The sequence below is a fragment of the Scaptodrosophila lebanonensis genome, unplaced genomic scaffold (genome assembly GCF_003285725.1).
Source record: "Scaptodrosophila lebanonensis strain 11010-0011.00,11010-0021.00 unplaced genomic scaffold, SlebRS2 tig00000001-arrow-pilon, whole genome shotgun sequence".
NCBI classification, from domain to species: domain Eukaryota; kingdom Metazoa; phylum Arthropoda; class Insecta; order Diptera; family Drosophilidae; genus Scaptodrosophila; species Scaptodrosophila lebanonensis.
Genome location: NW_022060529.1, coordinates 24946512 through 24960269, shown reverse-complemented (window position 1 = coordinate 24960269; position 13758 = coordinate 24946512). Strand labels below are relative to the sequence as shown.

The window sequence follows — 13758 nt, the reverse complement described above, 5'->3', positions numbered from 1 at the left end:
TGTTTTCGATTTTTACAAATTTCTCGTTAAATGCTTTGAACTGTTAATGTGATTAGGTATTTGTTTGGAGCTAGTAATTGAATAGAACTTGAAAAAGAAGTTGAAATTGAAATTGTTAGGCCCGACTCAATCGGTTCGCCACTCATTACCATTAATTGTGCACACACATACTTATTTATGTACATACGAGTACTACACACACATACATATACACGTTGATATACGGGCACATACATACATATGTTTGCTTTCATGTGAATAAAATCGGCTTAGGGACTAAGTTGCTTTCAATTGCTCTCGAATATGTCCCGAAATACAATGGCAGACAGAAATGCTTGAGTTGAAAAGAGTCGGCAACCTTTTTCATGCAGACTCACTAAAATAAGAAGAAATGAGAAGTACTCGTACCTATTAGAGAAGTTGTTTATTTAACTTCTTTAAAATTTGACATTTGTATTTTGTGTTGGAAAAAATACTCGTAGTATCTATGAATGTAAAACACAGTAGATGTTATGCTTTGAAGACATTTAATGGCAGTATTTGAAAACTGTTTACCTTACGAGGATATCTGTTTAAGTACGAGTATGCGCGACTTCGAATGCCTTAGATCTATCATTTAATTATTAACAATTGCATTTCAATAAAGAATTCGCTAAGTGTTGTATTTGTTGCATTGTTTATTGAGTGCAGTACCAAAAACGTCGTGCGGCTTTTATCTTTCAGTTTGTGGGGACTAGGCGTGTTTTATTACGTCAAAGACTATACATTAGTACATACACGTACGTTTATTATGCTCTAACACTTGCTATATCTGCAATCTCCAATAAATGCCTCTTAGTAAATAGTTTTCAACGTAACTCAGTATGTGCATGCATGAGATCACAACACTGTCGAGATTTTACTTGCCTCCAAATGCTGCTAACCGTTTAAAGCTTAAATCTAAACTTACTTGCTATGGTAATGTAAAAGAGCCGAAAGCCCTTTTATGTTTCTGGTTTGTTGTTTAATTTGTTTCTTGTTTTTTTTTTTTACAATTTAATTGCAGCAGATTTTAGATTTTGTGTTGAGTGCTTTAGGGTGCTAGATTCAATTTTCTCGGACTAATGCTGCATTTATCTGTTCAAGGTACCTAATTTACAATAGTTGCGCTCGTGTAGCTCGATCCAAGGAAACTAAGGAGCTTCTGCAGCTTAAACATTCGATCCGAATTAAAGGTCTATTCCAACTAAACATTCACTAGAACCTCAACAAAGTCGTTATGTACACACTAGGCAGTGATTGTTAACCCAACTTAATTAAACAAAATACTATAGATAAGTCCAAGACACGTCATATATAGTACATACAATTCTTCATACACAACACTATCGGCTGGCTATAACAACACACACTACATACACTACACATTACTTAAGCGCTTAGAAAAAGTTACCAACTTATAATTAGTTTAGTTCACTCTATCTCTCTATCTGTTTCTCTATGTCTTGCTGCACCCATCCGTTCACACAGCTTTAAAATCCCCGTGCCACACACGCCTGCCTAGCCGCTGGGTACAGAGGTCAAACGATTTCCTGCTCGTAGAAGCCACAGCCGGTAGCAACATATCACACGGTGGTCTCGCGATCCACATGTATGTACTCGACCGGCTGGAGCCCGTGTCAGGACGCTGGGTCAACGAAGAGCGTGTCCTTCTTCAAGTCCTTCTTCAGAGTGCCCACGTTGGCCGCTACGTTCCCGTTGGTCGTCCCGTTCATGAAGCTCTTCTGCTGCGTCACGGACTTTTTGCGCTTACGCATAAGCCCGAACATGCAAAACATAAGGCAGGCGGTAAGGGCGGCCGCAATGCAGCCGAGGGCGGCGAAGACTCCGCCGGGTAGCTCCAGCAGCTTGCGCGCCGTACCGCATTCTTCCTCAGACTCATCGAAGCCGGAGGGGCAGTTGTGGTGGCCTGAAAGTGGAAAAAGCAGTGCGTTGAGTGAAAAGATTCGGGACTATACGTGTATTTGCAAATTGAAAGCGACAGTGCCAATTGGACATCGCATATCACGAACGGATTGGCTGACTGTCTCTTCGTTTGCTTAACGCCTTGCCTTTGCGGCTAAAAAGCTCGGTTTCGGCCCGCTTGACTGCCCGTAAATAATTAAAGCTAAAAAACAAGGCCAGCCTGTGATATTTTTTACAGCTGCTCTTTGCCACATTCATTCCCCCTCCCCCCCTCTCTCTCTCTCCACCTGCTGCCTTTTGGCCGACGCGGCAGTCGACAAATGCGGCGCAAATAAGTTTGGCCGCCACTTTGCACAGCTGCTGCTGCAGCGGTTATGGCGGGCGGACATTGCAAACTTTTGTGCAAGACATTTTGGGGTTTTTGCTGCGGGTTGTCGTTACCCAGCAGCCTGCTGCCTGCTGCCTGCAGCCTGCAGCCTTGTGCAGTTGTCACAAAGTTGCTCTGATTACAGAAGCGTGGTCGATGTGAGGCGATAGGGCTGCGAGTAGCCAGCATTGAAATTAGAAGACAGTCGACCACGAATGCGATGGCTGTTGTTTCTTGCGGCCAAATCACCGAATCACGTACAGGCTACAAGTCCCCTTCCCCGCCACCAGGTCCGCAGTCTACTTACCATCGCACCAGAGGCTGGCCGCTATGCATGCATCGATTTCGGGACATTTATATTCGCAGTCCGATTCCTTGGGATAGAAACCAAATTCGTTGAGCGTTTCGTTGGCCATGCTTGACGCTCCGCCGCCAGCTCCACTACTGCTTGTGCCGCCGCCAGTACCCGCAACTCCAGCACTGCCCGTGCCCACACCTCCGCTTCCGCTGCCCGCCGAGCCAGTGCCGATGCTCGAGCCGCCCCCTAGACCGGTGGTTACGCTTGCATTGACATGTAAATCCAATTGCTGTAGCAGAGCGTTCTTCGTCCGATGGATCTCCAACCATGTGAAGGCTATGTCGCCTGGCTCCTTCAGTATAGGCTCCAACACCAGGCTGACGTGTCTGTGAAATAGATAAGTCGCAGTTAAGCCAAGTTGTAAATATTTCAAACGTTCTGCATATATATCTTTGTGGCAACTTAGGTACTCCCCAATCCTCAGTCACAGCCCAACCCGTTGCTGGCTCCACAATGTGATCCAAGCCAAAACAGAAAAGTGTCTGATATCGCGCCTAAGAATATTCTAAGATTTATTCCAATTATAACATTGTAATCCAGAGACTGCGAAGATATTACTGTATTTAAAACTAACACTAGACTAGCACGATACCGTTAAAAATCCAAATTATATAATATAAACACTGAGTAAAGCAGAATATACGAGTATAGAGGGCTATTTTCGAGTTATGTTTTTGAGGAGCATTTCTATCTGAAGAGCAGGTGCAACTTCTAGAAGTTTCTACAATAGTAGAAGTCGAATGCTTAGTTTTTCATTTGTATTTTAAATTAGCTCGATTTTGTGCACAAACTGCAATGGTCCGCACTTTAGAAAACATTTCTGGCATTTCTGATCATATAATTGCATTTTAATAGTTACTAATAACCCTGGCTTGGCTTCCACAACTGCACTCAGAAAGCACCTGCTTAAAAATGCAATAACAGGAAATGGCAGTGCTGTGTATTGAGGCGCACATGAGTTCGAAACGGGTGGGGCAGAGGGGTAGTGGTTGGGGGCGATGGCTACAAAGCACAGGAAATTGAGCGCAAAGAAATATGCTATGAAAAAAGCAAACAAACATGGTCGTCGCTCCTACACCAGCATACGTGTATAGATATATATATATACACACACACACACACACCTGCATGCTCACGTTGGCACTTGTTTTAAGTTAAAACGATGTTCAAAAGCATGCAAAGCTAAACAGCCTGGCTGAGACCTCGACCATTGAGTCAGGCAAGCCGTAAAACAGCCGAGTAATCGAGCGAGTGTGTCATGACGTGTGTCTGGCAATTTATGTTCAAGGTGCGTGCAAAGAAAATGTAGTCCCATTTGGCTTGAGCTCCTGACTGTGGGTTCCTTTAACTTTGGGTCGTGGTCAGTCCAGCCTTGCACTCGGCTCAGCTCTGAGCGTCTTCTCAATATGTTGCCATTAAATTTTATGGCAATGCTGCATGCATTTCTCGCTCAACTTGTGCGTGGCATATAAATTTGTCGCTAATACCATACTCCACACATACACACGCACACACACACACACACACACACATGCATAGTCATCTACGTGTATGCATTGCTTCCAAAATGGTGGCACATACTATACAACGTGAAAACATATTTTTATGGCACCCCGAAGGGTAATTGCTTCGTGTTATGTGCTAGTTCCTTTTCTTGCCAAAAGGCTAATGAGTGTGCTTGACATTTCGTGGCCCTGTTTGTGATTAGAGTACCTTAACCCAATTGGTCAACTCCTCAGTTGCATGCCACCTTTTATAGATGGTGCGAATGAAATGCTGTATTTTCGTATACGAGTAGATCTGTGAACACATGAGTTGCCAAATACTTGTATTTATAAACTATATTTGTAAACGATACTAGTATACTCACAAATATCTTTTTGATTTGAAAAAAAAAAAACTATTATACAAGTAAAACTGCATTGTGATAAATCACGTATTATAAAACCTTCAATTTATTATAAGTATTTCCACGTATGGTCATTCTCGTTATAGTATGTATAGTTTGCTCTTTCTAAAATATTAAGATTTTCACAGAAAACCCACTTTTTAAACAACCGTACATATATCAAACGGGATGAAAAAATGTATGATTATTATTAATATTTGAATCACGTGTCTGATAACATTGTAAAGAGTAGAATATCTTCTCAGCTGCTGGTAAACATAGTTCATGCTTCTGATTAGTAAACTTTTCTGTTATATTAAATTAATTATTTAATTATTAATTAAATATTATCAATATTAATAATATATTAATATTATTAAATAGTTTTTGATTCTACACCTCTTGTTTGATTGATACGGTCGGTTTAAGTTTTATATTTATTTATAAAGTGAAAATAATATTGCCCCAAACGCCGGATTGGTTATAAAATATAATTGCAGTTTTCTATTATATTTATCATGGTTTTCCATACGTCGTCCTTTTTACGACTTAAATAAAATAAATAAATATACGATAATATTTATTTTAGCTCCCCCAAAATATCAAAACACGGTTTTTGGTTTGTCTTGTTTTAACTTTGCAATTTTAAACAATTAAGAAAAGGGAAAAAATGCATGCTTCTGTTAATTTCTTTCCAAAGGCGCCCCCCAACACGATCAAAATATAGTATTGGCAGAGTGTCCAGTTTTGAACAATTGAGAAAAAGTATACATTTATAAAAAAAGTTCAAGTTTTTTGTTTTGTTTTTCTAAAAGGCGCCCTCAAAATATTCAAAATCTGGTGACAGAGCGTATTGTTTAAACTTTGAAATTTTTGACAATTAAAAATAGTAAAAATTTATAAACATTGTTCAAGATTTTGTTTAATTTCCATCGAAAAGGCGCACTCAAAATGATTAAAATTTTGTATTGACAGGGTTTGCAATTTTGAACAATTTAGAAAAAGTATAAATTTATAAACGTAGTTCATGTTTTATTTATTTTCTATCCAAAATCACGTTGCATATCCCCCGCTTTAGATATAACTGCTGAATTGTTTACTTACTTATTCATGAACAACGGCTGTCCATTGGTCCAGTCCTCTGAAAATATGTGCAGCGACGTAGGTCGCGGACCGCTCTGTGCTGGACATACTACGCGCATCGGCTTCAGGGGCCGCCCAGAGTATACCATAAAACGGTTCTTGGTGTGGCAGCGCATTGCATCCTCCGAGGTTGGATCGACAGGTAGATATGTGCCCCAGGTTTGCACGAACAAAGACCGCTCTGCGGATTGCGCCTCTATGTACCAGGCCAGGCCCTCGCAGCTTGCGTCCTGCGTCTTCAGCGGATACTTAAGCTCATCCTCGCCTCCAGCACCACGAAGCTTGAGTTGCTTCCGGCAATCAGGTACGCGCTTGAACTCGTATGACGCGGAGAAGAACACATCTGCGAAATCTTCGGATATGTTGAGGCGCGTGACTGTGAAGCTCAGTTCCATGATGCGAGAGTGTGAGATGAAACTCAGTGGCGCGTTGCTATAAAGCGCGCTGGAGTTGTCGCAGAAACAGCCCAGCTGAATCTTAACATCGCGGAAGGGCACATCGTAGAGGCGCAACTCAGTGATTCGGCCCTCGGGGTCAAGCTGATTACACCGTGGCCGCCCGGTGTGCAGATCCGAGTCTGTGGTGCAGGCGCTTCCCTCGCCAAAGGATACATTATGCAGTACTAGCTTGACGCGCTCCGAGGCTCCGGCTTCAAAGCGATACAGGCAGCTTATATTTTTGGCTCCACCACGTCCGTAAAGAAACACGTTCCGGGGTACTTGGATGTTGCCTTTGCGCTTCCGAAAGATACGCGAGCATAGTGGCGGAACGGGATCTTCGCCACGCCGTCCCGGCCAAAATTCCCCACCCTGTTCGGTATCCACAAACTCGTAGCTTAGCGCGAATTGGGCCGGGAAGAGTGCGGTGCCCGTGTGCGTGTGAAACTCTAGTTTCTGCAATAAACAAGACGAAGTAGACAAGAGAAGAGACTCAATTTAGCGAGAAAATATTTGTAGTTCATATTTGCGTCGCGCTTGACTTTGACTACCAGCCGTCGGCGTTAGAGCTGGAGCCACAGTCTGTTTGGCTGTGCCGTCAAAAAGGCTAAGCAAGCTTATTGCGGTCGTCTATTTGCCCAACCAACCGCCCCTTCATACACCCAGTCACTAGTTCGCCAGCTCGCCAGTTCGCCTGTTAGCCTGTTTGCCTCCCCCTTGTCGACATGCAGTTGCCTCATGCGCGTGCTGCCCTTGTGTGCTCTGCTTGCGCCTTAGAAAATTTGAATTTGGCAACGACAACGACGCGTTGTCAGTGTTGATGCCCCAGGACCTGGTGAATGGTGAATAGTGAATGGTGGAAGGGGCGCTTCGTTATTTGTGCACGTCTGGCGGTGCAGTCAAGTGTTTAATTTGATTAATTTTGTCAAGTTTAAAGCAAATATAAATTTGCGCTGTGCCAAATTGTTGGCTTGGCGCGCTCGGATTCCTATCCCAGATGGCAGTAGTAATAGCTACTGCCTGTTCGTTTTTTCACCAGGTGCCAGTAAAATAACCGAAATGCACATTGTTGCACAAGAAACTCGTGAAGGAAATAGTTGCAACCAACTCCGCTATGAAGCACTGCATGTGGGAACTGAAAGCAAAGCGTTCCAATTGGACGGCCTGAAAGTATGCTACGTTTGTAGACTGTCAACTAAAAAGCCAAGTCTACTTTTGGGCTGAAACCGTATACTGCACCTAATTCTGTTTTATTTTTGTGCCTACCCTGGTAGCTACCAATTTATGGCATTGCCGCTGCTTCAAACCTAAACAAAATAAGAGTTGCTCAAGCTAAAATACTCAGAAAAATATGCAACGCTCCCTGGTATATGCGCACTAGGGACATCGAAAGAGACTTATGTGTCCCCAAGGTTGGCGATGTCATTCAAATGCACGCAAGCAATTACGAGAAGCGACTCGGCAGTCACCCCAACGCACTAGCGAGGCGGCTCCTGTCCAAACCTAAGAAGAGAAGACTGAAGAAGTGCCATCCAAAGGATCTCCCCACAAGAGCCCTTGTATAAAATACATAGTATATATCATAAAATATAATCATTTTTCATGTAAAACATTGTAAATATTGTATATATGTACATAGATATAAGTGCGTCCTATAGATGCTTACTATAGACAACTTTTGTATTCCCTAACTTTCAACTAGCTTAAGCTGCCATATTGGTAGTAGAAAACTAGTTTAATAAATTGTATATATGTAAAATAGAAAAAAAAAAAAAAAAAAAAAAAAAAATACCCTGGTAGCTGTCAAAGTGACTAGTCGACTTTTTATTGTGCGCTCCGTGAAAAATTGTAGTAAATTCCTCTTTTTCAATTATTTCGCGTATAGTGCGTTAAAAAAAAAAAAAAAAAAAAAAAAATCACCCGGAAACCTAGTTTCACCTTGGCTTTTTGGCAATCGTTTAGTATCCTTATTTTCTTGGATTCCAATCAACAATTAATCTGCTGTATGGGGCTGCTCTGCTGACGTATACACGTCATCGAAGCAGAGACAGCCCAGAATTTTTCTTCTTTGCTTGTTTTTGCAAGTCATCTTATCTCACGTAAATGAATGCTGATGAAGACTCGGCCGCTCTCGGAGCAGCTGAGGAAGTAGTCAATAAGCTGCCGAAGTACGTGGAGATGAGAAAAATTTCTGGTAAATCACCTTCGGAGCTGAGAGCAAAAATAACCAAGGACTTGCATATGTCAATGGGAAAACCATACTTAAAGCCGTCAATCTCAACCAGTAACTGGATTGCCTCAACCACTTGTACATCGACTACAAGTACCCTAACATTTTCTGTGGTGAACTCTCAATCAATGTATACTACAGTAGCGACATCAAATGGCAGTTTGTGCTCCACACCCGCCGTTGTGAGTACACCGGCTTCAATCACAAACTTAGTTGCAAATCCAACTCTGGACAAATTTTGCTCGTTTCAAATGCCAGTACCCGGTATTAATAGGAAGCGGAAAGGAGCCGTCGAGTCACTAAAATCGGCTCAAAAAAATAAGCCAACTCCTGTCAATACAACCCAGGGACAACGAACTGCGTCCTCCTCTCCGGCAGCGCTTCAAAATAATAGATTTGCAGCCCTTTCGGAAGAAGCTGATTCCATTATGGAAATGGAAGAGCCAGATTCCGAAGATCCATCGAGCCAGCAAAATGAAGCCAGCCGTTTCCAGCAGGGAAGTAGTATTCCTAAGCCTCCTGCTATATGTGTGCCACAAGTTAACAAATTGGATAAGCTGGAGGTGGCGCTCAATTCTGCTGTCTCCCCTGACGATTACGACATACGCACATCGAAATCTGGGATCTCGCGTATTTATACGAAGAATTCGAATGCGTTTCGTGCAATAATCAAATTATTGTCCAATCAAAATTGTCAATTCTGGCACCACCAGTTGAAGGAGAACAAACCCTGCAGATTGGTGCTCAGAGATATTCATCCCAATGTACCCAGGCAATTAATAGAGCGCACCTTTACCGACAAGGGCTTTACAGTTTTGAATATATATTGCCCCAGAAAACCGGACTGGCGTAACATTCAAATTAATGAGGAGGATGGTGAGGACATAAATAATGTCAAAACAAGACAAAATATGTTTTACGTTAACCTCCAGAACGCACCCAACGTTGCTGAGGCACTAAAAATAACTCAAATTGGTAGACACAGGGTTACAATATCAAAGGCCAAACAGAGTAAAGAGCTGGTACAATGCTTCAGATGCCAAGATTTCGGGCACACGAGGAACTATTGCCTTAAAAAGCCGGTTTGCGGTAAATGCTCGGGGGACCATGATACTGGCTCAAAATCATGTAACCTGAATGATAATGGGGAATTTATATGCGCTAATTGCGGCGAAGACCACATGTCGAGCTTCAGAGGCTGCAAGGTAAGAATTGATCTAGCCAAAAAACTTAAGCCAGCTGTGAGGTTGCCGAGAGATGGTCTAGTCATCGGTAGCAATAGGAGTTACCCAAACAACCAAGGCAATAAAGTACAGTTCATCTCAAGCTCTGCTGTTAAGAGTGGCTTCTCTTACGCTGATGCAGCAAGGCCAATTGAAGGAAAGCGTACCATCGCGCCAACAAACCAAAACTCGCCCCGGGCACACATTTCCGCTGAAGATTGGCATCTAAACAATAAATTTAGTATGCTGGAAAAGGCGATTTTTGATCTAAACGCAAGAATGGATCAAATGTATAAGCTCATTCAGGAAAATATGGATTCCAATAGAGCCTTCCGTGACTTGGTACAAAAACTAATATCCAAATGTTAAATCCGCTGTTAAAAATCGGATTATGGAACGCACGGGGCCTGGTCAAAAACAATGATGAACTCAGGCTTTTCCTAAGTTCAAACTTGATCGATATCATGTTAATAACCGAAACGCATATGCGTCCTGGCTTGAACGCATATTTGCCAGGATACGACCAGTACTACGCTAATCATCCCAGTGGCACCGCTAAAAGTGGTTCTGCAGTCATCATTAGATCAAGTATCGCTCATTCACAGAATGAGCCAATTCTAAAAACAAGCATCCAAGCGGCCAGCGTAACTATACCGACGAATGGTGGAAGCATCAAAGTCTCCTCCCTATATCTTCCTCCCAATGAAGCTTGGTGCAGGGCCGACTTTGATCTATTGCTTGCAACCTTAGGAGATAAGTTTATTGTAGGCGGTGATTTTAATGCAAAACACCAATGGTGGGGTAATTCCAGATCTTGCAGGCGAGGAAGGTGTTTGCAAGAGGCCATAGCTAGTACTACTTGCCAAGTTCTTGCTACTGGAGAGCCAACTTTCTACTCTTACAACACACGGCTTAACCCCTCTGCACTAGACTTCTTTATTGTCAACAGGATTGCCCTAAACAGACTCACCGTTGAAACAAAATATGAGCTCGCATCGGATCACCTTCCAGTAGTAGCGACGCTACATCATGCACCGCAATATAATCCCAAGAGGGAATATATTCTACCACCTGGCTCCCGTATTGATGTTTTTAAAGCCGATCTCGAAAGAAGAATTAACCTGAACGTCGAAATTAACAGCCCAGAGGATATCGAAGACGCGATATCAATCCTCATGAAGAACATTTCACTGGCTGCGTCTTCTGCTGCACCGAAAACTTTACGCTTGCCAACCCAACATAGTCAAGCTAGTCTACCACCAACGGCTGCTGCGCTCTTAAGCCTGAAAAGAAGAGTCAGGAAAGAATATGCAAGAACTGGAGATACTCGCATTCATCAAATCTACAAAAGACTGTCCAATCGACTGCAAAAAGAGCTTGCTAAAATCAGACAAGGCAGAATTGATGACATATTGGAAAGTGCTGGTCCAGATGCATCATTTAATTACTCGCTCTGGAAGCTTACGAGGCGATTTAAGAGGCTGGTCATCCCTAAGACTCCAATTAAGGATCCTTCAGGTGGATGGAGCTATTCCAGTCAGCAGAAAGCTGAAATCTTTGCAAACAGCCTAAAGGAAAGATTTAAGCCTTTTGACTTTACATCAGCAGATAGGCGAAGGGTAGTCGAGCTTAGGCTGGAGATGCCATTCCAAATGGCCTTGCCTGCAAGCCCAGTTACACTGCAAGAAGTGGTACAGCAGATAAAAAATCTAAAGGTCAAAAAAGCGCCTGGAGAAGACCTTTTAGACAACAGGACGCTGAAACTGCTCCCCACAAGGGCTCTGCTGTATATTGTTTTGCTCATGAATAACATACTCAGGCTGAGGCACTTTCCAAACTGCTGGAAAATGGCGCTAATTACGATGATTCCAAAGCCAGAGAAACAGCATACTGAAGTAGATGGATATAGGCCGATTAGTCTGCTACCTGCCCTCGGGAAGATGATGGAACGCGTGATTCTGGACCGGATTCTCCAGCTCGAAGCCGTGACGCGCAGAATTCCAAAATGGCAATTTGGATTTCGAAGAAGTCACGGAACACCGGAACAGCTCCACCGTGTGGTCAACTTCGCCCTGGAAGCCATGGAGCAAAAGATGTACTCAGTGGCTGTGTTTATGGATATTAAACAAGCTTTTGATAGAGTGTGGCATGATGGTCTCCTCTGCAAATTGAAAGGCATACTAACTCCTCAATTGTTTCAACTCATCGAAAGCTTTCTAAGGGACAGAAGCTTCAGAGTTGCTGTTGATGGAGTGAAATCCACGAGGCGCTCAATTTGTGCAGGAGTGCCCCAAGGCAGTGTTCTCGGTCCTACCCTGTATACATTATTTACTGCTGATATGCCTGCACCGCAAGAGATCCTTGGAGTAGACGAGAATGACGCACTAATAGCTACTTACGCAGACGACACTGCGGTGCTTACCAGATGCAGAGATATCGATGTAGCTTCGGAAGCCTTACAGCAGTATGTAAGTAGTTTCGAGAAGTGGGCTCTGAATTGGAACATTGGTATCAACGCCAGCAAGTGTGCGAATGTCACATTTACAACAAGGCCGTCGTCATGCGGAGATATCACAATGTTGGGGTCCACGCTCAGTCATACAAATTCGCACAAATATCTTGGTGTCATTCTGGACAGAAGACTCAACTTCAGCAAGCATACAACAATGGTCAAGCGATCGGTCATGGCAAAAGCCGGAAAGATGGCATGGCTGCTTGCACCCTGCAACAAGCTGTCTCTGCACAGTAAGGTGACAGTATACAAGTCCATATTAAGTCCAATATGGAAGTATGCGCTACCAATTTATGGCATTGCCGCTGCATCGAACCTAAATAAAATAAGAGTTGCGCAAGCTAAAATACTCAGAAAAATATGCAACGCTCCCTGGTATATGCGCACTAGGGACATCGAAAGAGACTTATGTGTCCCCAAGGTTGGCGATGTCATTCAAATGCACGCAAGCAATTACGAGAAGCGACTCGGCAGTCACCCCAACGCACTAGCGAGGCGGCTCCTGTCCAAACCTAAGAAGAGAAGATTGAAGAAGTGCCATCCAAAGGATCTCCCCACAAGATCCCTTGTATAAAATATATAATATATATCATAAAATATAATTTCATTTCTAATGTAAAACATTGTAAATATTGTATATATGTACATAGATATAAGTGCGTCCTATAGATGCTTACTATAGACAACTTTTGTATTCCCTAACTTTCAACTAGCTTAAGCTGCCATATTGGTAGTAGAAAACTAGTTTAATAAATTGTATATATGTAAATTTAAAAAAATTTTTGTGCCTACCAATTTATGGCATTGCCGCTGCTTCAAACCTAAACAAAATAAGAGTTGCGCAAGCTAAAATACTCAGAAAAATATGCAACGCTCCCTGGTATATGCGCACTAGGGACATCGAAAGAGACTTATGTGTCCCCAAGGTTGGCGATGTCATTCAAATGCACGCAAGCAATTACGAGAAGCGACTCGGCAGTCACCCCAACGCACTAGCGAGGCGGCTCCTGTCCAAACCTAAGAAGAGAAGACTGAAGAAGTGCCATCCAAAGGATCTCCCCACAAGAGCCCTTGTATAAAATACATAGTATATATCATAAAATATAATCATTTTTCATGTAAAACATTGTAAATATTGTATATATGTACATAGATATAAGTGCGTCCTATAGATGCTTACTATAGACAACTTTTGTATTCCCTAACTTTCAACTAGCTTAAGCTGCCATATTGGTAGTAGAAAACTAGTTTAATAAATTGTATATATGTATAAAAAAAAAATAAAAAAAAAAAAATTTTGTGCCATCCAAAGAATCTCCCCACGAGATCCCTTGGTTAAAATATATATAAAATATATAATATCATAAAATATATTTCATATTTAATCTAAAATATTGTAAATATTCCATTGTATACACATAGATGTAAGTGCGTCCTATAGATGCTTACTATAGACAACTTTTGTATTCCCTAACTTTCAACTAGCTTAAGCTGACATATTGGTAGTAGAAAACTAGTTTAATAAATTGTATATATGTAAAAAAAAAAATCTGTTTTTTTTGTGCCATCCAAAGAATCTCCCCACGAGATCCCTTGGTTAAAATATATATAAAATATATAATATCATAAAATATATTTCATATTTAATCTAAAATA

The 13758-nt window shown here is 42.1% G+C and overlaps 1 protein-coding gene across 1 annotated transcript in view; it reads right to left on the bottom strand.

Annotated features, from left to right (window-relative positions):
* Positions 1 to 984: 984 nt before the first annotated feature.
* The window catches only part of LOC115623825, a 91866-nt gene continuing 79092 nt past the window's right edge, over positions 985 to 13758 (bottom strand). The window contains exons 12-14 of the mRNA XM_030518373.1: positions 5662 to 6593; positions 2619 to 2995; positions 985 to 1948 (exon numbers count right to left, since the gene is read on the bottom strand). Coding sequence (XP_030374233.1) covers positions 1659 to 1948; positions 2619 to 2995; positions 5662 to 6593 — 1599 coding nt within the window. The 3' untranslated portion in view covers positions 985 to 1658. The remainder of the gene's footprint in view (positions 1949 to 2618; positions 2996 to 5661; positions 6594 to 13758) is intronic.